The sequence below is a fragment of the Vigna unguiculata genome, chromosome 3 (assembly GCF_037176805.1).
Source record: "Vigna unguiculata cultivar grain cowpea cultivar isolate G323 ecotype 2 chromosome 3, ASM3717680v1, whole genome shotgun sequence".
NCBI lineage: Eukaryota > Viridiplantae > Streptophyta > Magnoliopsida > Fabales > Fabaceae > Vigna > Vigna unguiculata.
Window position 1 is genome coordinate 43,554,695 of NC_140794.1, and position 27,112 is coordinate 43,581,806.

A 27,112-nucleotide genomic window follows, 5' to 3' on the forward strand; every position below is an offset into this window, starting at 1 on the left:
TACAACAATGTAATCATACCAACTTTCAAAAAGGATATTGTGAAACAAACAAAAGTATGGTAGTTGGTGTTGTTCCTCCTTGTCCATATTGAGAAGTAAATCATTTTCATCTTCTAAGTAACTTCGCTTAGACATATCTTTACAAATTATTGAAATGAAGTTTTACTTTTATTTTTTTTATCATAAAATAACATATAACAGTTATAAAAAAGGAACATTGAAAGGTTCTAACTTGGAAAAAACTAGACATCTTAACTTCCATAAAACGATACGAAGCAGGACACATGAAACCATATAATAAAATCTACAAATGGAGTTTTTTGTAATGATAAGGTTGAGTTATTAAATTTTTTCATTTTTTTTAAGTTGAAATTGTAGAGGATAAAATGTAAAGAGGCAGTTCTTTCACCAAAATGGTGTAGTTTTGCACTATATTTACGAAAATAGAAATTTTTTTAAAAATATGAATTTTAATAAGTCATCCTTGAGTAAAATGACTTCACTAGAAGAAATCCTGTTGCATGCACACAATTTCACTTTAAAAATGAATTTTTGGGTCATAAAAATTGTAGCCTTTTTTTTTTCTCGAAGGTTATGGTTATCTATTTCAACCATAGTCTATCCCCTTTATCCATTTCTAAATATATTTTGAATGGTATTTTAGGCGATTATATACAAAAACAGTAGTTTATAGCTCTCTTTGAAAATGGTTATAGGTGACAGTTATCTGATGGAACCATAGTCTATTATGTATTATATGTTATAGTTTATAACTCTTCATTTTTTTAATACGTTTGAATATACAATAGTTTATAAAGTGTAGTTTAATATCAAAATTAATTGTAGTCATATCCATTTGTTGCACTACTGTAATAAAAAAATATAAGTTAAAGTGAAGAAATTGTATTTTTTACATACAATTTATATAGTAAAAATATTGAAAAGTTAAAAGTTGTAAATAATATAAAATTGAAAGTCGGGATCTGAAGAAAAAATTGTAAATCATATAAGGAGCGCATGATTTACTAAAATCGTGCTAATGATACATGTTTGCTCACAACTTCTTTTAATGAAGTTGTATTATCGAACACAACTTATCTAAAATTCGTAATTTTTTTAAATTTGTCCATTTTTGTAAATGTTGTTGAAAACTACACTGTAATGGTAAAATACAGTAAAAGGTTGATTATATAGTTAACAATAAATTGGTTTAGTTGCAAGTGAAGATTTAATCTGGAAGGGTTGATTATAAGCCACAAGGATGAAAGAGCTAGCATAAGAACATTATTTTTAATGGTGGTAATTGCAGAAATAACATAGTACATAAAATAATACATATAATTTTAACATGTAAATTAAAAAAAGAGTTTCTACATTATTAAATAATTTTTATAATATATTATACTAAATTTATAATAAATATTTACAATATATGGAATATGCTCAAAATATGCATATAAATATAAAAGTAATTTAAATTATGGCATAAAAATATTTCAATAATTGGTGAAAGAGATGAAACCAAGATTATATACACATAAAAAATGGTCATTTGAAATGATTGAAAAAACAATTTTTGATTCCTCGTAATAATAGATAATATTTAAAAATACACATAAAATCAAAGGAGAAACAAATATTTAAAATATTTAATTATATAGTGAAACAATATCTAAATTATGTAGTTATTTGTTATAATGGTACATGTTACTCGAATTCTCTAAATATAAAAAATTTTTGTCAAGCAAGTGTTAAAAAACAAAAATATTAGAAAAGTCCTACTAACCTTCAATTAATTATTAGTGAAAGAATTACAAGAGAGTCCAAATGAAGTTTGGAACTTCTTCATAGCAGCTTAACCCATATTAGACTGCATGGTTCCTCATAGTTGAAACGTAGGGGGAAGAAAACCAGCAAGGTGCTTGGTAGAAGAACGTGATAACAGAATGGTGATTAGAAAGAGCAAAAGCATAGAAAAAGATCTCTTATTACTGGTGTAAGTGAAAGACGGATACAGATCGATATCGTTTTAGAGGTACGAAGTTCCTTATATACATAGAAGACAAAAAGAAGTAACTGTAGAATAGAAAAACAGAAAAACTGTTTTAAAACATATTAACAGATTTTAACATATTCTAAGACCCCCCCGCAAGCTGGCAATATATATTAAGATTGCCAAGCTTGGAGTTGAGCTGAGTGAAGAGTTCAGGAGGAAGAGCCTTTGTCATAATGTCGGCAAGTTGATGATTGGTTCTGACAGGAAGGAGTTTGACCAAGCCTTGGTGAATCTTTTCTCTTATAGTGTGGCAATCGATCTCTATGTGCTTAGTATGCTCATGGAAAACAGGGTTATTGGCAATTTTGATGGCAGAAGTGTTGTCGCAGTAAATGGTTGCAGATTGTGCCATTGTGATATTCAGATCGTGCAACATATGAGTAAGCCACTGAACTTCACATACAGTTTGTGCTAGAGCCCGATATTCTGCTTCAGAGGAGCTCCTAGATATGGTGGCCTGTTTCTTTGATTTCCATGCTATGAGGGTGTTCCCTAGATAGACCAGAAAGCCTGTTACCGATCGTCGTGTGTCGGTGCACCCAGCCCAGTCAGAATCACTATAGGATTTGAGATGAATATCACTCTTTGCATCAAGAAAGATCCCTTGTCCGATGGACCCCTTTAGATAACGAAGGATTCTGAACACCGCTTGATGATGATCCATAGTTGGTGCAGAGACATATTGACTAAGATGGTTGACAGCATAAGTGATGTCGGGTCTTATGTTGGTCAAGTAGATAAGTTTCCCAATGAGTCTACGATAGGTTGTGGGATCAGGAAGGGCTTCACCATCTGCATGATACTTGACAGAGAAATTCATAGGAATGCTCACAGGAGAGCAATTTAACATGCCAGTTTCAGATAACAAGTCGATGGTGTATTTTCTTTGAGAAAGAATTATTCCTTTATTGCCTCGGGCAATTTCAAAGCCAAGAAAGTAGTTCAGATTTCCCAAGTTCTTCAGTTTAAAACGTTGATCAAGTAAAGCAGTTATACGATGGGTATTTTCCACATTATATCCTGTGACAATTATGTCATCAACATAAACTAAGAGAAGTGTGATTTTACCTTGATTATTATGAATGAATAAGGAGTGGTCAGCATATGATTGTTTAAAATTGTGACTAAGAAGAAAAGATGATAGCTGAGCATACCACTGACGGCTAGCTTGTCGGAGGCTATGTAGAGATTTGTGTAAAAGGCATACCTGCTGAGGATCTGTTTTCGTCATTCCAGGAGGCATATCCATATATATATATATATATATATATATATATATATATATATATATATATATATAGTTTCATCTAACTCTCCGTGCAAGAACGCATTATTGACGTCAAGCTGGATCAATTGCCAATTTTTAATGGCAGCCACAACAAGTATCATGCGTACTGTTGTAAGTCTGGCCACAGGCGCAAAGGTGTCATGAAAGTCCATTCCTTCGAGTTGAGTGAATCCTTTTGCGACTAAGCGGGCTTTATATCTCTCTATAGAACCATCAACTTTATGTTTCAACTTGTAGACCCATTTACAACCTATAGAAGAGCAGTTGGTAGGGAGCTTGACTAACGTCCATGTCTTGTTTTGTTCAAGAGCTTTTAACTCCGTATCCATGGCATTTCTCCAATTAGAGTCTTGAACAGCTTCGTTGAAGGATTTTGGCTCACTGTGACTATCAATGTTGAGAGTGACCTATTGGAAATGAGAAGATAACCTAGATAGAGAAACATATGATTGAATGGGATATTTTGAAGACTTGACACAGGCTAAATCTGTATGATAATCTTTCAAATATGCAGGAATATTTTTAGTTCTGTGAGATCTTCTATGACTAATGTCAAAAGTACTAGATTGTTCAGGGTTGTTAACTTGGGTAATGATTTCAGAATGTGCAGACGTGTTAATTTGTTCACTGATATCAGATTGCTCAACACCAACAGTATCACTATATGCATTATCGGGCTGATCAAAAGTAGAGTTGTATGATTGATTAACAAACAAGCATATATCAGTTTTGCTAACAGTAGAATCATCAATGTTAATGCAGCTAGGAAAAACATCTTCATAGAACAAGACATTACAAGACACTTTGATATCATGATGTTTCAAATCAAACACTATGTACCCTTTTGTATTAGTTGGGAAACCAAGAAAAATGCCAGGTTTTGCACGAGGATCAAACTTAGAACGTTTAGCAGATATAGTTTGCATAAAACACAAACATCCAAACACTTTAAGATTTTTAAAATTATAAGAATCACCATGTAATTTTTCATAGGGGGTGGAATTTTGGAGGAAAGGAGTAGGGGTTATATTAATCAAGAAAGCAGCATGAGTGAGTGCATAAGACCAAAAATGTGTTGATATTTTAGATTGAAAAAGTAAAGCCCTAGTTACATTGAGCAAGTGTTGGTGCTTTCTCTCGGCAATCCCATTCTGTTCGGGAGTCTCTACACAGCTGGTTTGGTGTATAATGCCCTTAGAGCTAAAGAACTCATCCATTTTAAATTCATGGCCATTGTCACTCCTAATCACTTTCACTTTGGTTTCAAACTGATTTTCAACAAAGTTAATGAAATTAGTGAGATGTGTTCTGGTTTCAGATTTATTATGCATGAGATATATCCAAGAGTACCTACTAAAATCATCAATGACAGTTAAGAAGTAGCGATGACCATGTAAAGAAGGAGTGGGTGCAAGACCCCATATGTCAACATGGATGAGATTGAAACATTTATCAGCACGAGATTGACTATTGGAAAAAGAAAGTTTCTTTTGTTTTACCATATGGCATACATCACAGTGTTCATTTCTGATATCTATATAATCATGTTTACTTTTCAAGATGTGTAACCTTTAATCAGATAAGTGGCCTAGCCTTCTGTGCCACGTATTACTACAAGCAGAATTAACAGAATTCTTGGAGTCAGACAAAATGTATAGTCCTTCATGAAAGCTAACTGAACCAATCATCTTTTTGCTCACTTGGTCCTGAATGAGGCAGCCAGAGTTAGTGAAAACAACATGTACTTGAGAATCTACTACTAATTTTGAAATAGATATCAGGTTATAGTTGAAATCGGGTATAAAGAGAACATTATGCAGCATAATACCATTATTCAACTTGATATCTCCTTTGTGAGTGGCACTAATACAAGTACCATTGGGAAGGTTTATTTTGACATGATTAATCCTTTTATATGAAGTAAAAGAATCAAGGTTTATGGCAACATGATCTGTAGCCCCTGAATCTATAATCCATTTCTCATTATTATGAAAGAAACTACGACAATTAAAGATATTACCTGGCTCAATGTTAAGACTTTGGCAAGTGTACCAAGTCGTGCAAGTAGTAACCGGTAAGACCGGGATATCGTTTCCCAAGAGACTCGTGTATACTAATTAATTGCGTAATTAGTGACTAATTTAAACTAACGAATAAATCCATATTTTGAGTTTTAATGTATGAAATTAAACTTTGCATAAATAATTAAAATTGAGCTTTGGAAGTTAAAGGCACTTAGTGAGTGGAAAAGATTAGAAATGATATGACTTGATATTGCCGGGGTTAGAATTCACCAACTATGCTCTCATGCAACTACAATTTAACATCCTCTTCATTAATATGCTAATGCCAACCCACAATATTACTCAAACCCTAATTCCTTAATAGATTGAGCCTAAATTTCCTTATTAAAAGTCAATTCCTTGAACTCTTAATAAGCAAATTTGCTTTATGCACAAAGGTTTTAATGCAACCCATGGGTCAAGCCCCATTCCTAGGTACAAGCTCCATTGAGTTTTCTTATTTCAAATCTAGGTTTCAAAAGATGTTTCCACACCCAATGAACCAAAAATCATGCAAGAGATGGCTAAATCAATGCAAGCTTTAAGTGAAGAAATAAGAAGACTAGCAATTAATGAAAGAGTCATATATATAATCAAAACATTTGCATTTACACAAGAGTTTCGTGGCTACATCTAACCCCAACAAAAATGGGTTTAGCTCTCCATTGCCATGGAGAGCTCAAGCTTAAAAATGGAAGAGATGGAAGAGAAAGAGATACAAAGAGGAAGATGGAGCTGTTCCCACAAGCCCTAGCACTCCTCCAAGCTCTCCAAAATGTGTTCTTCGTGCCTCCAAAATGCCAAAGATAAGTTTCCTTCCGCGAAAACAGAAGAAAAAGGGTCACTTGACACATCAGCGAAAACAGGCGCCTGGCGGAAGGGTCTCACCGCCAGGCGCAAGCCACCAAACAGGGGGCAAGTCTTGCCGCTACCGCCCGGCGGTGTCCAGTTACCGCCAGGCGGTTCGTAACAGAGGCGCCTGTCTGGCGCTTGGTTGGCGCTTGACTGGCGGTCTGTTCCGCCTGGCGCTTGCTTCGTGTCGCCAAGCGCTTCCTGTTGACATTTTCCTTCTTCTCCTTGCTATTTCGGGTCACTCATTAATCTGGATTTTTGGACAAAGCTTCCCATCTACAAAAAGGACACAAAAAATGGGGATTAGTGGTATATTTAGATAAATGTAACCCAAAATGTATTTATTTACAAAAGTAAGGTAAAATTGAGGATTAAGTAGGTTAAAAGCTTTGGAAGAGATGATTTTGCTAATGAAATATAGCTTGTTAACATTATCACTCAACAGTGTTAGAGGAGATGCTACCAACGTGACTTTGTTTATGAGTGGTGTTGTCAGAATCACCCTCAGGTTTGATTAAAGCCATCAAAGCTTGATACTGTTGTTGAGTAAATTTCACCTCCTGGTCATCTTCATCATTCTTGGGTTCGTTGGATTTGGCTTTAGTAGTGAAGGTTTTATGACCGGTAGGTGGGAATCCATGCTTCCTATAACAAACATCCACAATGTGGCCATTTTTACCACAATGGGTGCAGACACGCTTTCCCCCTTTATTATTAGGAAACCCATTCTTTTTGTAACAAACGGATTCAACATGACCGCTTTTCCCGCAAAAGGAGCATGTGGTTGCTGAATTATTTGCAGCGGCCACAATTTTATTCTCTTGATTACCAATCATATGATTCCCGAGCAATTGTCTTTCTTGCTACATCACATAGGAAAAAATTTTCGAAATAGGAGGTAAAGGATCCATTAATAGAACGTGAGATTTGATATTACCGTACTGCTCATTCAAGCCTCTCAGAAACTGCATCGCACGATCCTCAGATTTCCTCTGGATGACTAATTTTGAAACCTTGCAAAGGTCTTTGCAGCTACAAATGGGATCCGGACGAAAGTTCTCAAGTTCATCCCAGATGACCCTTAATTTTGTGAAATAATCACTAACAGTTTGGTCCCCTTGTTTTAACTGTGACGCGTCTGATTAAAGGTCGAAATGCGGAGTAGATCATCTTGAAAGAACCGAACCTTGAGATCTTTCCATATTTCTTCAGCATTCTCAATCCACAGAATAGATTGCCTAATTTGAGGTGAAACAGAGTGCACAAGCCAAGAAACTACCATATTATTGCATCTTATCCAGGCATTATGTGAAGGATCACCTTTTTCTGGTTCTGTAGCGACCCCGTTTATGAACTGTAGTTTGTTCTTGGCACTCAAAGCTGTTAACATAGACCAGCTCCATGAATGGTAATTTCCAGGATCTAATACTGGCAACACAAGAGCAATCGCTGGACTTTCTCCAGGATGTAGGTAAAGATGACTTTCACTGGTGATAGACATTTTTTCAGAAATCTCTTCTTTAGTCATAGTGATGAAAGAAGGAAGATAAAATCGTGAAAGAAAAAAAAGGAAAGAACAGCAAGACAGATGAAAGAATCAGAGTAAGCAAACCGGGCGCAGCAGAGCTCTTCAATCGAAGAGCTCTGATACCATATTAGACTGCATGGTTCCTCATAGCTAAAACGTAGAGGGAAGAAAACCAGCAAGGTACTTGGTAGAAGAACGTGATAGCAGAATGGTGATCAGAAAGAGCAAAAGCATAGAAAAAGATCTCTTATTACCGGTGTAAGTGAAAGACGGATACAGATCGATATCGTTTTAGAGGAACGAAGTTCCTTATATACAGAGAAGATAAAAAGAAGTAACTGTAGAATAGAAAAACAAAAAAAACTGTTTTAAAACAGATTAACAGATTTTAACAGATTGTAAGAACCCATGACGAGACTTTCACAAGGTATAGTGTGAAACAAACAACAGTATGGTTTCCCTTCATATCCATGGAGGAAGTTAAGTTATTTCACTGAAATGGCTCCCAACTTTGCAAAAACCAGACATCCTAGTTTTGGTCAAAGATAGAGCAGAAACACATGAAAACCTTCCAACTCAATAAATATATGGCTTACCATAATGCACAATGTACCTATATCTACTCTACAACAAACCATTTACCTCAAACTATCGCATTCTATCTCAGATTACATATGCAGCAAACAGAAGAGAAAACTCTAAATTTTAAGATGCAGTGTTCAAGATCTCTGAGTATGAGTTGGGGAGGAGGAGCAACAGGGTGATGGGGGTTGAACAAACCCACAATTACTGCAAGGTACAGGAGGAGCATCAAGCTTGGTCATATCCTTAAAACTCGCACAGCTCCTCGAAGAATTATGCTTGCCGTTCACTCTCAAAACATGCTCCGGCAATCTCAACGTGTACTTGTCATCATAGTCCTTTCCCTCATCAACCCCCTCCCCTCTAATCATAACTATGGAGTGCCCCGTGGAATGCGACCGTACAAACATCTGTTCCTCGTGTTCATCGACCACCTCGTCATGTTCCAGTCCACGACCACGTTCAGGTTCATGTTGTTCGTGTTGTTCATGTTGATGTTGATGTTGTTGTTGTTGTTGTTGTTCGTGGTTGCCATCACAAACATGTTGAGGAACTTCTTCTTCTCTGACATCAACGCGTATCTCGCCGCTGTGCGAGGAAACGACGACGTCGCCGGGTTTGAGAGGTTGGTCGAGGTCTCGGCGACAAACGGGGCAGGTTTTGTGAGAGCAGAGCCAGAGGTCGATGCAGTCCTGGTGGAAGACATGGCAGCAGAGGGTCAAGAGGCGGAGCAAGCTGTCATCCTCAAACTCCACCAAACAGATGGCGCATTCCAAGCTGTACTTCTGATCCTTCCGGAGCTCCTTCACGGAGGAGTAGGGGAAGGTGGGGAAGACCTCCAGCAACGAAGGGTCAAGGCCTCTCGGAGGAGATCTATGGGGCGTGAGACGAATGATGGAACCCGAAGCGGTGCGTTGAAAGGCCCAGGTTTGGACCACGCTGGAGAAACAGTATTTGCACAAGTAAACGATGCTGAACGCCACGAAGCACACCACCAGCACACCCAGCGTGAAGGCGATCAGCGCTGGTGGGGTGTTGTACGGCGGCGCCACCGGCGCCGGGTCGTACTCCAGCGAAGACATTGCCCGGAGGAGGAGAGGGTGGTTGAGTTCGCCGGAGAGTGGGTTATTCCGGGCCTTCTGTTCTTGGTCGTTTGCATGGATGAGAGAAGTTGGAGACCATGCAAGGCCTGGAAAACGAACTTTCCGATCGTAAGGTAAGGGCTCAGATATTTTTTTGTTTTCGCTGTTTGATTTTTTTTGTTCTTTTTTTTTTTTTTTTGAAGGACAAAATCTAAATGGAGAATAAATGAATGAGTGGTTTTAGTTTTGTAGGAGAAGATACGCAGAGGTGATGAGAGAAGGTGGAAAGGGTTGGTTTTGAGCGAGTCCTTATGAGAAGGACGAAAGGACTAGTGTCCGAACATCATTTCCTCTTTACTTATAGACATAAGCAAAATAAAACAAATGATAATTATTTTATATGATTCAGGAAATAATTTTTTACTTATTGTAATGCTGAATGTATTTAACAGTATTTTTTTAATGAGTTCTTAAATACAGGAGAATTAGAAGTCCTAGATATCCTCCGTGTGAGATTTTTTTTATTTTTCTATACATGTAACTGATATAAAAAAAATATATTTATTAAAATCAAACCAAATCAGCTGGGACTCAGTGGATATAGAGGCTGATGTTGATTCCACAAATAAATTCAATACGGTTTGACTTCATTGGGTCAATAAAAAAACTCAGTGGCCTATTTTCTCCTCTGTTTTTCAACATATATATTCCTTTGAATTTATTTATGAAATTTTATTATTACATTTTTGTTTATGGTTTTATGTTGCTATTAAAAAATTATTTTGAATATTAGTTATTTTATTACAATGATGTTTTAAAAATTGAATAATGGAATCATGATGTCTTAAATTTTATTTATTAGTTCATTTATTAATATTTCATTATAATATAAAATGAAATTTTAGATTAAAGTTATTAAATTATGTTATATATATTAATAAAATAAAACCTTTTAGTAAAATTCAATAAAAAATATTCTGAATTTATAAATTAGGTCAACCAATCCATAAGAAATTCAAAGAGTCAAATTACTAATCCATCGATTTAATATACCCACCATCGATTTTCACAACACTAGCGACGAATATTTTGCTAGCAATAAATTCACATTAAAAATTGCTAGGTTAACTGTCACTATAAAAATTATTTTTAATGAATAATTTGATATATATTTTTCATTTTTCCATAATAAAATAATTAGTAGTACCTCTTTATATCTTTTAAATACATTAAAAAAAGGCTAGAAATAAAAGAGAAAACAAATTGATATCAAGTATACCATTTTACTTTAAATTATAAAAATTTGTAAAGAAAACATTGATAATCTATAAAGTCATTTTGAATTATTTTCCTGTAACATTATATATTTTGTGAAAGCTTGAAATATGTTTTAAAGAATAAATACTATAAATTATTTCTTTACCCATCGTGTGAGCACCTATATCAAACACTTATTTTTCAGCAAAACATGTACACAATCAAAAACAGTGTGGATATCTCACACTGCATGGAAAAATTCTGTCTGAGAAACATCAGTTACATCACATTACCAGGAATTTGATTAATCTTCTTTCCGGAACTGAAATGGTCTCACACCAGAAAAAAAAAAAAGATAGTAAGAATATGGTATGAACTACTCAAAATTTTAGTGAGTTCAGTTAACAGAACTATTGTCTGGAAAATTCTAAAATGGTTTTTCATTACATCTGAACAAGGCAAGCAAAACAATCCTAATGAACAAGATCTATCTAAAATAAGAACTATGCCATACTATCTGATGCAAATACATAGAAGCTGCTGCCACATTCAGACACCAGAGAACCAGCGTATTAAGGAAGGTGAATACACCACCAAACATAATCGTACAAGACAGTTATCCGTGAAACAACTAAACTGTTTTTCCGTTACAAGTTAAGGATCATAAGAGAAATTAGCTAATAAAAATATAACATGGGAATGAAAAATCATTGCGTATTCACTTTTCTTCATGGTACATAAGCCCTCATCAGTGGTTTCTTCCATCCATGACTGGGATTGTAACTCTATTCAATGTCATCAATCCAATCACCGTATATCCTACTGATTTTATCTGGACCTTTCCACTTCTGATGAGTTCTCTGCCCTGGCCTCTGAATCACAATGGAAGGCCTTTGTGAAGGGACTCCAATATGGTACACATCAGAATGGGCGACAGGAGTAACAGCAGCAACAACGTTGTCAGCAGAAGCTTTTGTTGCTGCTCCTTTGTTCGTGTCACTGCCAACCACAGAAGCAGCATCTCTGCTTTCTCCTTCCATAAGCCCCCCTCCATATCTGTGCAACTCTGTCATCACAATATCAGAGTAAGATGAGTGTGAAAATCGATTACTAGTTACTACTAAATACATATCTGATAGATAATCAATTCAAGCCAACAACACACTTGTATGTGCCAAGAGATGAGGACAATTTTTTTGTCCTTTTTATGAGAAACACAGAACCATTTCCAAATGTTTTATTATTAATTTTTTTTTTATACTCTTAGTGTATTGGAGAGTCTATTAATGAGATATGCACTCATTTCCCATAAGTGTGGATGCATTTATTGAGTTATCAACAAAAATAATAACTCCCATTGGTTCAGAAAACTTATTTCTTGAATTCTGAGTAAAATCATTGAATATAACCAAACACTTGAGTCATTTAATTCTATACATGTTTCTAGAATACATCTTAAATTTCTGACGTTATTAATTAAAATTAACTAACTTAACTATGTTTACCGTTTCTGATGAGTTAGGTATATTTTTGTATACATAGAACCAGAGGTGGTATATACTAAATTACTACGTGAATTGGAAGACATATTCTATGATACCTAAATATATTAGGACTTTGGTACAATTGTCCCGTCCAACAGTTGAATGGATTTCGGCAAACCAGAGAAAGAGGGAGTGAGAGTTTCTCGAAAACATTACCAAAGCCTTTAAATTTCAGAAAGCACAATTGAATTCCTCTAATTATAACCTTCACAAGTGCTTCCAATTTTTTATGTCATGTCATTAAATTGTATAAAATCAGAAAGCAACACAAACAAAATTGATTGACATGGAAGCTAAGAATGTATTTCAATAGAATATGTATGGTCCCTAAATATGCTGATTCAGGTGGAATCTAGGTTGCCCATAAATTATTCATTGCAAAAAGTTGCATCTTAGATTTTTTTTTTTTCTTCAACTCCATCTACAACACTGTATCTCTGAGAGTTACAAAGATGTAAAGCAGCACCCTTTCTTCATTTTGAACTTGCTAGCTAAGAACCTATACCTTTCTGATCTCTCATTTATTTTAGTAAAAGGAAACCTTAGATATTGAAGCACACAAGGACAGAAAAAGTATCAATAATCTCAAATATGGGAACACATAGTTAATGAAAGATACTTCGGAAAAAGAGGGCGAAAAAGAGGGCCAAATTTTCACACTTCAAAACTCAAAAGTTCTCTCTTGCTGTAGAGTTTGAGTTGTTTGTTATGCCTTTCATTGTGCAGAAGTAAAAGGAACCATGCATTTCCCTGTGCACAAGCGTGATTTTCTGACATGCAATCATGCTGGAACAAAATATTGCAAGGATGACTCCAGCTGCCACACACACTTTAATGATATGCTTGATACAACACTTGGATCTCAAATTATCAATAATTGACACAAGTATTTATGCCATACTCAAAATAAGAACAGCATGAACTATAGCTACAAAAACCACATAACACGAATAAATAAAATCCAAGATCGAATAATACATAAACACAAAAGCAATCTAACATCAAGTGCCATCAGCACAGATCCTATATCCAAATAACATGAACACACTCATAATGAGAAACGACAGCAACAATCCAAAATATTTCCAATTCTAGAAGCAGTTTATACAGCACACAACGATCTCTCAATTATCGCAGAAAAAGGAAAAGAAGATCGTAAAAACAGCGAAAGGAAACAGGGTCGTACCTGTGGCACCGTGAGCAAAATGGCATTTGTTGCCAAAGGGGCAATACCCTGTCATCTCCCATTTATTGCAAATCCTGGTTTTCCAATTAGAGGGCTTCGAATTAGCTCCATTCCCAGCAGCATTAGCACCACCACTACCACCACCACCACCATTTCCACTTCCACCGCCAGCACCACTACCACCGGCACCGCTTCCGCCACCACCACCAGCATAACCCCCCGGGCCTAAACTTATAGCAACACTCTCTCGGTTCTTTGATTGTTCATCATGAAGGAAGGTGCAACTATCCCCATAGGGACACCCTTCCTCAGTGTAAAACTTCTTACAATGCCTTCCCTTGTAGGACCTCTGCATCGTATCCCCTGCAAATGTGGAAGACCCCACAGTGGGAATCTGAAACTCCTCCCTTGGCTCTGCCATCACTGCCTTCTCCTCCTCGTGTGCCGCCACAATCTCCTGCCAATTTGGTGGCGGGCGGCGGAGCTCCTCAATGCTGTGGGCAAAATTGCAGTTGGTGATGTAAGGGCAGGTTCCTGCCCTGAACTTGCAGCACAGTTTCGTCTTGAAGAACATTTTCCCTATAGCCTTTGACCGGTTTGAGCTCCCATCCTGCGAATTCCGGGACTTTTTGCTAGGCGGCTCCGACCGCGATTCGTAATTCGAGTTCGACGGCGTCGATTCCGCGTCTCCGTTGTTGTTGTTGTTCCAATACCGGTACTCATCCTCCGTTGCCCAATCAGCTTGATCGCCGGACCAGCTCTCTCCTCCTCCGCCACCGCCCGTGATTATTTGAACCACGTTCCCATCTCGAGCGTAATCCATTGTCACAAACGAGGCAAAACCCTAACCAGATTTTGACCTCAGAGTTCTGTTCTATCTCTGTATTGTTCGTCTTCGGAAATGGAGATTATAGAAAATTTGAGAAAATGGTGATTCACGGAAACTAACACCTACCTAGGAGTGACCCCAACACAGCTGCAGCTGAGGAAATGGAATCAATGGTTTCTTTTCTAGTTCTAACAAGACAATCTTGTTTCTTCTTCGAGACAATCTTTTTCAAAGTTTTCAAGATAACCTTGTTTATGTTCGAGACAATCCTGTTCAAGACATCTCGAAACATCAGACAGATCTTGTAGATAGGATGACGAGAAAAATACAATTGTAAGAAAAAAATGTCTGTAACAAAGACTCACTTAATCCCTGCAAAGATAGTTTAATTTATGGCACCAACTGAAACTAGATCTGTGAGAACAGGAAAAATGAAAACAAAAAAACTGTCATAAACCTGATACGGAGATTAGTTTGAACATTTGTAAGCAAGAAAGATTCTCAAAGCAATGCAATCTAGGAGACTGATTTGAACTAGGATGAGTTTCAGAACTTTGGGTACCTGGTTAGAATTTCGTGTGAACCAACAGGAACTGGAGGAACTCAGTACTTTTTTATTTATTTTTTCTAAGGCTAAGATTGTCTCTCTAACCATGAAATGAGTTTGAGTTGACGACTTTGTCAGTATTCCGCTGATCAATGTTTATTTGTACATTCATATCTATATACATCTGCTTCTACTTATGCACATTAAATTTCAAATATTAAATAATGTTATATCAATTAATTCTTCTGAAGATTATTAATTCTAGTTATGCATTAGTTTAGTTACGTGTGTAATTCTTTTAGTTATCTGCATATTCACTAAAAAATATTAATTAATATAATTGTAAAGTAGAATAAAGATTCCGGAAATTCTCGTAAATATTAGTTTAAATTTGTAAATGGAGCGTTTTTTTTAGATCATCAATATATGAAAAATACCTTGTAGACATTATTTACTTTTAATATTATTAAAAAAGTTATTAAGTATTTTACAGACACTAAGGAGTTTTTGGCTTCTCTTTTCTTATAAATGTAGGACATTCTTCTCCATCTATTAACTTTTCCTCCGCATAATTTGTTTGTGAAGTAGAGAGTTGTGGTGAACCGTGGTGGTTGTAAGAAAAAGCAAGAGAGGTAGGTGATGATTATGATAATACAATCAGAGTCATAACCATATTAGTTAAAAATAATTAATATATATTATAAATATTATACATGTATTTAATATTTTATTTAATATTCACGAATAAAATTTAAAAACTAATTATTAATGTTGTTAAAAATTAAACATAAGAAAGTTTAAATCAATAGAAAAATTAACAAAAAAAATAATATTAAACATTTAAAAATTAAAAAAAAACAACATAAGAAATTATAAATTAACAGAAAAACTAACAAAAGAAATAATATTAAACATATAAAAATGTTATAAAAAAAATAATTAAAGTGTCAATTTGAAACTTAATTGAATTTTTTTTCTTTTTAGTAGATAACTTACAAATTCTAAAATCTTTGTTTTATAATAATAAGTTATTGTTTAAAAATTTAAAAGGGTATCTTTGTCTTTATAAAATTTATTATGTGCATTTATACTATTTTAATTACTGTATTTTATTATTTCAACTTTTAATGTAAAAATAATAATATCAAAGCACATTTATTATTCCTTAACCGGTGCTCTTAAGGCATTGGTTAGCGTTCTCTATAATATAATAATGAATTAACAAGAACTTTTTTTCTTTAATTAGTTATCAAATTGTATTTCATCTTTCTATGAAAGTAGTATCAATTTTATCTCTTAATATTAAAAAATAATATAAAATGTCTTTCAAAATTATCGTGTTAGAGTCTTTTTTTTTTTCCTTTTCACAATTCTTTCTCCTTACTTCAACTTTCCTTCTAGTGGTGGCGTAGATAGCAATGGTTCCGGAGGATATTAGGATTAATGATACAATAATTGGTGGTAACACAGGTAAACATGAAACGCACTTGCAATATCAAGTAAATTTAACAACATTTGATTAAAAAAAATTAAATTCATGTATTTTTTAAGTTGAGAAATTAAAGTAGACTAAAATTTTAAAAAAGACTAATTGCAATTTTTAGTGAGTGAAAGTTAAAGAATCATAGATATATTTAACCTATATAAGTAGGCTTAAATACACATTTGGTCCCTATTTTTGTCAAAATTATTCAATTTGGTCCCTATTTTCGTTGTTTGTTCAATTTGGTCCTCGTTTTGGTAAAATCGCATTCAATTGAGTCTTTTTGGCAAACGGAGTTAAAATTGTTAACGGCACAGTGACACGGTGTCACTGTTTGGGCTACGTGTCAGTTTTTGGGCTGTGACGTTGGCACAGTGAACTTTTATGGCCGTTGGAAGTTTAAAAGTTAGGGAAATTGATTTGGGGAAGAAATTAGGGTTTGAGAGGTTTGAAGCAAAACTGTGGCTAATCCAGTTGGGGAAGAATCTAGTTGGTGATTCGAATTTGGCGTTTGAGAGGTATGTCTCGTCACCATTCGTCTTCCTCCTCTTGGTGTAATAGTTGGGGGCAACTAAGTTGCGGTGGGTCTCATATTCGTGGTTCCAAGGGTATGGGTTTAATCCCCATTTGCAAATGTGGAGAAGTTGTAGTGCTTCGAGTGGCAAGAACTTTGAAGAATAATGGTAGATAATTTTTGGGTTGTTCTAAGTTCAAGAGTGCTGCTTCCAGTGATAATGTGTGGTGTAACTACTTCAAGTGGTGTGATGGAGAATTTTCTGATGAAAGAAATGGTATTATAGCCCAGCAAAGGATGAAGATTTCTGAACTGGAGATTTCTGTGAGGGCTATGAAGAAAACGAATCAATTTTTCTTAGGATTAGTTATTGTTGTTGTTGTAATCTTTGTAGTCGTGGTGCCAGTAATGTTAAAAATTCAATGTGTGTAGGTGAGGATGATGTTTTCTGGGTGTTGAAGTTATGAATGTAAAAAACCAGGGTTGTAAGTTATGAATGTTGTGTGTGTTGGTGATGAAGCAGGGTTGAGTAATGTGTATTTTGTTCTGCATGAATGAATCTTTATGTTGGTTTACGTTGTTTAATTCCATCCCAACTCTTGTTTAAAAAAGTCCATTTAAGTCCATATTTTCGTTTAAAATGTGCAATTTGGTCCCTATTTTAAGTTTAAATGTTCAATTTGGTCCCTATTTTATGTTTAAAATGTTTAATTTGGTCCTTGTTTTAAGTTTAAACTGTTGAATAGAGTCCCTGTTTTATAACACAACCTGCCAATCAGAAGTGCAAAATATACCAAAATATAATTGAATCCATATTGAACATACAAAATCTGCCAATCACACAAGTCCAAATGCGAATCACAACTCCACTATTGGAGACCAATATTCATTCAAGTGCAATCAAAATCTGTTAAAGTTATGCAATTTAGATGTTAAACAAAAGTGTGCTGGACAAAAAAAGTTAACAAACAGAGTACCAATTACTACAAAATTACTACAAAACAGGCCTAAATGTCCAACCGCAATGTCGAAGCCTAACTAATGTTGTCTCCAATCGCAAAAACCCTAATTTTCCCCTTTCTGACCAACCCTAGTTTTCGCGATCTCTCGAATGCTCTCCACCCTCTCCAATGATAAATTTCAATTCTTCACTCAATTGATTGCTCTCCACAGTTATCACTTCTCGCTGCAGTAAAACCACATTTGATTCCCTAAGTTCATTGTGCTCGAAGTTTTAATTGTTTTTCACTTTACCATTTTTAACTTTTCAATTTATTTAACTTTTTTCCCCAATTTTTATTTAACGATACACTGTGCCGACATGTGCCATCACGTATTCAAAAAACTGACACGTAGCCCAAACAGTTACACCGTGTCACTGTGCCGTTAAAAATTTTAACTCCGTTTGCCAAAAGGACTCAATTGAATGCGATTTTATCAAAACGAGGACCAAATTGAACAAACAACGAAAATAGGGACCAAATTGAATAATTTTGACAAAAATAGGGACCAAATGTATATTTAAACCATATAAGTAAATATAAAGAGCAAACTGAGTGGAAAATGAAAAATCCTTTACATCTATGAACTATACTGAGCCTTGACTAGACGAGCTTTAGTCTTTTAGCTAAAAAAGATTGAGTTTATGTTTAGTTTGTTTTATTTTATACTTCCTATTTAAGAAACCATGTTATAATTTTTCTATTTCAACTCTATCAAAATAAATACTAAAAACATAGTATAATATTTAATAATAAAAATACGATATTAAACCGACTTTTTATGCAAACAATTTGCAATTTGATCATTGTTTAGGTAGAAATTTTAATAATATTACAACACACAATTAATACATCTTTTTTATGTTACATTGTTCAAAAGGATGAATTTTGAATTTTAGAGATGAAAAATAAATTTAATAATATTTAAAGACAATTTTATTTCAAAACAATCTTATTCAACGATATTTTTTATGTTGTAGACAATTTGTTCATGACATTCCAAATATCAAGCAAGTTGGTATTCAAAAATTCAAGCTAGGTAGATGCGGAGAAATAAAATTACAACAAATGTCAATAATAAATATCCATATATAATTTGCAAATAGGGATGACAATTTGGGGTAGACTTGGTCCTTAGGCTCGCAGAATAAGATGTAAGACAAGTTGATATGTTGAACCCGCTGGTTTGCATAGGCTCGTCTTACATAGGTTTGTAGCTCGCATAGGCTAAAGACTAGGGATGGCAATGTGGGCCGACCCGGCCCGTTTAGGACTGGCCTGCACAACGCGGGCTGGCCCGCCCCGCCCCACACACTTTATGCGGGCTGCAAACACTGGCCCGTGGGCTAGCCCGCTTTATTCTTTAATTTTTTTTAATTTTTATGATAAAACTTTCAATATTTAAAAATTGAGAAACTTTAAAAAGTTCACAAAATTAAGTAAAGACTTTGGAGAATTAGATGATAAATTGATAATTCAACATTTTCATCATATTCATACTATGACATAGACAATGTATTCTTTAAATTTTAGCACATTAAAAAATACATAATACTTGTCTTTTCGAGTTATACAAAAACTTGAAATGTTAATGCAAGAGTCCATAAAAAAAGTAATTAATATACAAATGTAAAAAAAAATGAAATTTGGTATGGTATAATGATTTAGATTGGTTGAAATGGTATCATTGTATTGTTGCCGCATCTTTTTCACAACGAACTAAATGTAATATTGTAATAACAAATTAATAAGATAATTTTTAAATGTATATTATTTTACAATAAGATAAGATTATATATAAAGTAAAAAATTGTCAAAATATTATTAGACTTAAATCAATTAGGAATTTTAGGTTTTCTATTTCAAATTATCTAATTTGACTCAATTTAAAAAAAATAAAAATACCTTTTAAAAAGTTTATATTATATTAATAAAATTAATATTAACTTTAAATAGGATATTTGATATATAAATTATAAATCAACAGGTAGGGATAACAATACGGGCATACCGACCTTCAGGAAAAAGTGCAGGGCGCATAAGTTAAGTTCTTGGTTTACTAGTTCGTCCTGCATAACCCACAACCCGCGCGTGCCAACGACAGGGCAGGATCAACCATCCACTTAACCCGCATAAATTTAAATTGCAATATAGTATATATATATATATATATATATATATATATATATATATATATATATATATATATATATATATATATATATATATAATATTAATTGGAAAGACAAACATTGCCTGACATAACAAGGATGATTTGTAATAATTAGGTGTGTATAAGTATAAGAGTTATTAATTAAGCATTCAAACAAATGTGTGAACCTAACTATTATGATTAATAATACACATAATTTCAATAAAAAAAAATCTTATTAGCCACAACTGGAAAAATCAAGATTCAAAAAGTATAATTGTTGTTTTGTTTTCAATGAATAGTTAGTTACGTTTAAACTTTGTTTTTTTTTTCTTCTTCTTTTGAAACAATGCATTATGTTATTGTAAGCTAGTCTGCAAGTCCGTAAGCTAGATGTCATTATAAGAAAAAGGTGGTATTACCTACTATAAAAATCCATAGGTAACATGATAAATTCGTAGGTAAATTTATTCACCTACAAATTATGTATGGACAAACTCGTAAGTAAATTGGTCATAGAAAAATTACCTATGAAAATATCACTAGATAATTACTTACAAATAATCCATAAGTAATTATCTATTGATATATTTGTAGGTAAATTGCATGTTGATATATTCGTAGGTAAATTGCATGTTAACTAATTTAGTCTCTATATTTGTTATTTTGTCTCAATTTAGTCCAAATTTTTTTAACTGAAGCAGTTTCATCCCTCCTCAAATTAAGACCAAATTTAACCTTTCTATAAATGTTATAATGATATTTTAACAAGATTAAGTTTATATTCTATATTAGACTTTATTTAAATTTTGTTTTAAAATTTAATATATTTATTTTTAATTGTTATAAATCTATTTTAGAATTTTACATTTGAATTTATAAAGTTGTTATTTTAAAACTAACTCTAACATTTGTACAAAAATTATTGATATATAAATATTTGAAACAAAATTTAAACAAGGTTCAATGTAAAATATAAATTTAAATAAACTTAATGTTAATAAAAATATAAATTTTAATAAAATATCATTTTAACATTTATATAAAAGTTAAATTTAATCTCAATACGGAAAGGGGTGAGATTGCTCCGACTCAAACAAATGGGATTAAATTGAGACAAAATAACAATTAGAAGAACTAAATTGAGATTTTTCACATGACACTTTGTCTCAACAATGACACGTGACATTGTCACTGTTACATCACACAACCTCTACCACATGGTAGGACCCTCAATTGACACATAACAATTTTTTTAAAATTTTATATAAAATTAAAAAAAATAATGAACCAACACGTGCAATATCATTTAATGTCGTTAATACTGTACTAACAAAAATAACCAAATTACAAGAATATTAAAAAATAAAAATCAAATTAAAATTAAAAAAAATATGATGACCTAATTAAAATTTTCATATAAAAACGAAGACCAAGCTAAAGTTTAAACCAAATAATAAATATATTCATCATTTATATTATATTGTGTGGTTCTATCTTTACATTGTAAGAATAACTCATTATGTGTACTATGATTGGTAGACTCTTTAACACTCAAAGTGTTTTTAATTTATAAGTATAATGTCAAATTTAAGATATTACCCGATAACTTAACATTTTTTAAAAAAAAACATTATTGTGTCTTCTATAATATATTGGAGATTGATGTATATTTAGTGGTATTCCACATTGACTGAATTATAACTTGTCAAATTTTTTAACTTGCTTTAAGTGATTGTCCATCACTTTTTTCCTAAGATCTTAGGCCGTGGGACAGTTATAATGCACATTATTTTATTATTCCTTTGTGTATAATTAGCGTAAAATTTAAATATGCATAATATATATATTAGTAGGTGATAATATTATAATATTATTAAATTAATATAAAAACAAATTTATATTTATAAAAAACAAAGTAAAATGAACGAGAAAAGATAAAAAAAATAATTTTTGATAAATAAAAAAAAAAGATAAACAATTTTACAGAAAACATGAAAAAATAACTTTGATCTTTAAAAAAAAAATAATTATATTATAAATGATAAAATTAGAATTATAAAATATGGACACAAAAGATAATTCTCTTTATATATATTATAGATTATGGATTTTTTTATAGTTTTTTACCACTGTGATCTTGTAAATTTTTTTGGACTTAGGTACATATACCAAGTTTTAGTTTAAATGCTTATTTATTGGGAAAAAAAATAATCATGAATAGCATAAACTTCAAATGTGGATAAAAATCACTACTATTGTCTAAAAACAACTAGATAACATTGTATGAAAATTTGTACGACATATAAATAACATTCTCAAATTCTTTGACCCCAAATACATCAACAATCTTCAAAGCAAAAGTTTAACATATAGTTCATAAAACTCTACTACAACAACATAAGAAAAGTCAAATACAAGGTTAAAATATTTTTGACTTGGTGCAATAAATACAATAGACTTAGAGCCTATTATCATGCACTCTCTTGCTTATTCTAGATGATGTAAGTCTTTCCAAAATATATTGTTGAAAGTTCTACCTCGACTAGAGATAAAACAATTTCATAGTATATAAGTAGATCCAAACTTCACCTTGCAAGTTTGTTCTGTAGAATTGAGTTAAACTTAAATCATCTTTTTAACATATTTTTATCGGTCCAACACTATTTGAGATATTATTTTTTATTCGTTACCATTTAAGTTACCAATTTTATATCCTCTTTTCATGCTTTCAAAAATTTAAAAGAGTTTCTAACAAATTCCAAATAACCTTACTTTAACTGTATTATTTTGTTAAACACCCGAAAGAAAAAAAAGAAAAGAAATAAAATTCAAAACTATTTACCTAAATAAAAAATGTGATTAGTTAGATTTCATCCTCCCTTTATTCCCTATTAAAAACAAAACGTGATGATAGTACAACAGATTCTTTTATTGTTTTCTAACTCCAAAAGAATGTAAAGAAAATGTAATGTAATGAGATAGAATTCTAACCACGTATCAGATTTGATCTCCCATTTAATAAGGTAAATATCAAATAATTTTCTGTTATTATTTTCCCTTACATTTTTATAAGATAGAAATATAAAAAAATAGCATTAAAAACATATATTATTTTCAGGAATTATTTGTTAATTCAAGGGTCCAACAGCATCAAGTGAATTATGCTATTTAAACTAGTGTCCCACAACTTTGTCTCTTTTTCTTATACACTCCCTTTATCTTTTCAAAACGAAAGTTAAAGGTTATAGTGCAAATGAATAAAATAGTCACCACTTTTCACGTCCGTATCTAGAATCATGTAAGATATATCTTAGAAGAAAAATAAAAAATAAAAAGGAATACAAATAAATTGGATATGATTCGTAATGTTCAAAAGTATCTAAGGAACATCTTATAAAATTTTAAAAGTAAATAAAAAAAATGATACCCTTTTAAATATAGTTCTTGAAATATTTGATAAGTATCAGTATCTAATAATACGGGTATGTTCACTAATACTTTTTTTCACTTTTTGAGTATATGGTCTTCATTGGTGATTAATGATTTTATTACTAGGTGCTTTCGTTTTTTGTGTTTAAGTACAATTGCTTTCCATTCAAATTATGGATTATGGTGAATCTTAGTTTTGTTTTTCCATATTTAGCGATGATTTATTATGTATTAATTGTTATATTCAATCTTGAATGGTTGGATTCGATAGGATAAATTATTGTTTATTGATATGTTGGTTTTCAACCAAACAAATATGCTAAATGGTAATGGAAAGTATATTAAAAGAAAAAGAATCAAATCAAAAGCCCACAACAGCACAATCAAGCTTGCAGCCCCTGCAACCCATTTAGAAATATTTAGTTATATGCATAACGGTTTCTTTTGTCTGTTTCTACAGTTGTATTTTGTAGTACATAGGAGATGATTCTTAAAACAAATAAGGTGTACCACCTTTGTGCTATATATATTCACTGTCATTGCTTTTGTCAAGATCACCAATAAGAAAAATTATTCTCTCTTTTTCTCTCTGTTTCAAGCCTTTACTGCTTTTGGCTATTTTTCTTTTATGGTATCAGAGCTCCTCTGGGAGCTCTGCTAATACCTTCTCCTTTTATCATGTCCGAAGTTCACTCTCCGTCTACTGGTTCTAATACGGACCCTAATCTTAATCCCTCCAGTCCTTATTACATACATCCCAGTGAAGGACCTAATTCCTTCAACATCACCCATGTTCTCACCGGCCCTAACTATGCTTCTTGGTCTCGTGCCATTCGTATGGCTTTAATTTCTAAAAATAAGATGGGCTTTCTCACTGGTGCCATTATTGAACCCCCATATTCAGATCCTTTGCATACCACCTGGGAACGTTGTAATACATTAATCATGTCTTGGCTCCTTAATTCTTTATCTCCACCCATTGTCAAAGTGTCATTTTTTTCGAGAGTGCAACCGCCATATGGAATGATATCAGAGATCGTTTTTCTCAGAGTGACCTTCTTTGTATTGTAGAGCTCCAAGAAACAATATATGGCCTCAAGCAAGGTTCACTTTCTGTCTTCGAATACTACACTTCTCTCAAATCTCATTGGGAAGAACTTGATAATTATCGCCCATTCCCTGAATGCGAATGTTCTGCCAAGACCTATCACCAACAGGATTTTATTATTCGTTTTCTCAAAGGACTGGCGGATGGGTTTTCTGTCGTTCGTTCCCAAATCTTACTCATGGACCCTTTGTCTCCGATTTCTCGCGTGTTCTCCATGGTTGTGCAACAAGAGCGCCAACACTCTCTTCCCCCTGTCGCAGAAGAATCAAATATTTTTGTCAACTCGGGGTCCACATCTTCTGGAAAGGGACGCGGTGGTGGCAGTGGTGGCCCTCTCAGCGTTTCCTCAAGTGCTCACATGCGCAATACTTCTAACAAAAAGTGTGCATACTGTCACCGCACTGGTCACACCGTTGAGACGTGCTATGCTAAACACGATTATCCACCAGGTCATCCACGATACCCAGGTCGTCCTCGCTTCAATCCACGTGATGGTACTGTCTCTATGAACAATGCCGCTCAAGAGGTCAGCAACCATGGCTCTAATACTTTCGCTGGATCTTCCTCTGATTTTGGATTTCACATGACCCAGGCCCAATATCAAACCCTAATCAACCTCCTACAGTCACAACCTCTTGATACTGATGGTACAAGCTCTGCCCAACCATCACGGGCCAACCTCACTCAAGTCACTCAACAAAGCCCACAATAATTTTCTAACTCTAAGTCTGGTACTTCGTTTGTTTTTTGCACCACCTCACTCACACAACCACATAATTATCACTTTCTGTCCAACACACACCGTCCCTGTCACAGACTCACCTGTCACACACTCACCAAACAACATTTCATGGATTATTGATTCTGGGGCAACTGATCATATTGCCTCCTCTTTGAACCTTTTTCTTCATTACTCTAAAATCAAACCTGTCCAAATAAAATTACCCAATGGAAATGTTGTTTTTTCACATTTCTCTGGTTAAGTTCAATTCTCCCCTGAATTTGTTCTTCATGATGTCCTTTACGTTTCTGATTTTACTTTTAATTTACTATCAATTTCCAAACTCATTTCTTGTCTCAATTATTTTTTAACCTTTTCTGGTGTCAATTGTTACATACAGGAGATGGGATCTTTGAAGATGATTGGTTTGGGTAAATTAAAACAAGGCCTTTATCACTTGGGTAAATTAAAACAAGTGCAATGCACATTGCTGCCAACCCAGTTTTTCATGAAAGGACGAAGCATTTAGAAATTGACTGCCATATTGTCCGTAAAAAATTACTTGCTGGTCTCATGCATCTCTTACCAGTTTCATCATCACATCAATTAGCAGACATCTTCACTACAACTCTTCCTCCACGTCTATTTCACTCCAATTTATCCAAGCTTGAGCTTCTTTATATCTTCAAATCTCCAGCTTGTGAGGGGCTAAAAGAAAAAGAATCAAATCAAAAGCCCACAACAGCACAATCAAGCTTGCAGCCCCTGCAGCCCATTTAGAAATATTTAGCCCTATGCATAACGGTTTCTTTTGTCTGTTTCTACAGCTGTATTTTGTAGTACATAAGAGATGATTCTTAAAACAAATGAGGTGTACCACCTCTGTGCTATATATATTCACTGTCATTGCTTTTGTCAAGATCACCAATAAGAAAAATTATTCTCTCTTTTTCTCTTTGTTTCAAGCCTTTACTGCTTTTGGCTATTTTTCTTTTATATATGATGTAAAACGTATTGGTATTTTCAACCAAACAAATATGCTATGCTAATTTTTTTTCATAACAAAATTTATAAGTATTTTTCACAAAAAAAAAATAATAAAAAATAAGAGTTTTTTTAGTAGTGTATCAAGCATTGATATGTTAGGGTTGATTTTTGAGGTATCTTCATTATTTTCAGTAGTCATAGGAACCCTAGAATTGCCCATATCTCCTATCCTTGCATTCATGATCTTTGATGACAAGATCAGTGGAGTGAAGGTCATGGCCTAGCTGTTAGCTATATGGGGCTTTCTGTCCTACATGTATCAACATTTTCTCGATGGTTGAAGTGCCAAGCAAGATCATAGTTATGGCCTTAAGGTTTCAAAGGGAGAAGTTGAAATTTAGTGATGGAATTAATGGATCATGAAAATCTGAATTAAGGATTTCAATTTAGGTCTTAGTTTGTAAGAAGTGCAGATTTTTTTTTTCCAAATAGGTTAATGTTAATTAGAACAATTAAACTACTTTTAAAAGTAGAAATTTAAGCTTATGTAGAACAAAAAAAACATTAACATTATTTTGATTTTAGCAGAAAAGATTTTAGTTTTTCTCTCATCCTTTAATAAATCAACTTCTTCATATTCAATCTATGTAACATTAAAAGTTTGGTCAAGATCATCTGGTTTAAGATTGACCAAAAACAATATTTGTGATACGAAATGGATTTAAAAAATATGCAAGCAAACTATAATTACCATAAAGCCTGAATATTCAAATTATGTTTGAGTTCAAGCAATACAAGGAAGATTCAATATTAATGAACTATAAATATTATATATACAACAGATTAAGATACTAATTAACTTCAATTCAAAATATCAGAAATAAATGAATTTATAAGTTG

The 27,112-nt window shown here is 33.3% G+C and overlaps 3 protein-coding genes and 1 pseudogene across 4 annotated transcripts; 1 reads left to right on the forward strand and 3 right to left on the reverse strand.

The window, feature by feature from the left end:
• Positions 1-5,970: 5,970 nt before the first annotated feature.
• On the reverse strand, positions 5,971-7,787 carry LOC114177613 (uncharacterized). Its single transcript, XM_028063031.2, is given in 3 exon segments — positions 5,971-6,535; positions 6,723-7,409; positions 7,412-7,787. Coding segments are annotated over 3 exon segments (1,101 nt in total). The 3' UTR covers positions 5,971-6,497.
• LOC146887889 (RING/U-box superfamily protein) lies at positions 5,971-9,779 on the reverse strand. The gene has a single exon (XM_085670896.1). The coding sequence runs from the start codon at positions 9,449-9,451 to the stop codon at positions 8,507-8,509; it is 945 nt and encodes a 314-aa protein (XP_085527022.1). The 5' UTR covers positions 9,452-9,779; the 3' UTR covers positions 5,971-8,506.
• A 1,296-nt stretch (positions 9,780-11,075) lies between these two features.
• On the reverse strand, positions 11,076-14,981 carry LOC114178851 (Zinc finger (CCCH-type) family protein). 2 transcript variants are annotated; one of them, XM_028064973.2, is made up of 5 exons: positions 14,830-14,981; positions 14,633-14,681; positions 14,394-14,536; positions 13,439-14,282; positions 11,076-11,774 (listed from the first exon to the last, which is right to left on the reverse strand). In XM_028064973.2, the coding sequence occupies exons 4-5, from the start codon at positions 14,259-14,261 to the stop codon at positions 11,494-11,496; spliced, it is 1,104 nt and encodes a 367-aa protein (XP_027920774.1). In that variant the 5' UTR covers positions 14,262-14,282; positions 14,394-14,536; positions 14,633-14,681; positions 14,830-14,981; the 3' UTR covers positions 11,076-11,493. The 2 variants fall into 2 exon arrangements, with proteins under 2 accessions (XP_027920774.1, XP_027920775.1); XM_028064974.2 differs by lacking the exon at positions 14,633-14,681 and having other exon boundaries at positions 13,439-14,536; positions 14,725-14,838.
• Positions 14,982-16,681: 1,700 nt separating this feature from the next.
• LOC146887890 (uncharacterized) lies at positions 16,682-25,216 on the forward strand (annotated as a pseudogene).
• Positions 25,217-27,112: the final 1,896 nt, after the last annotated feature.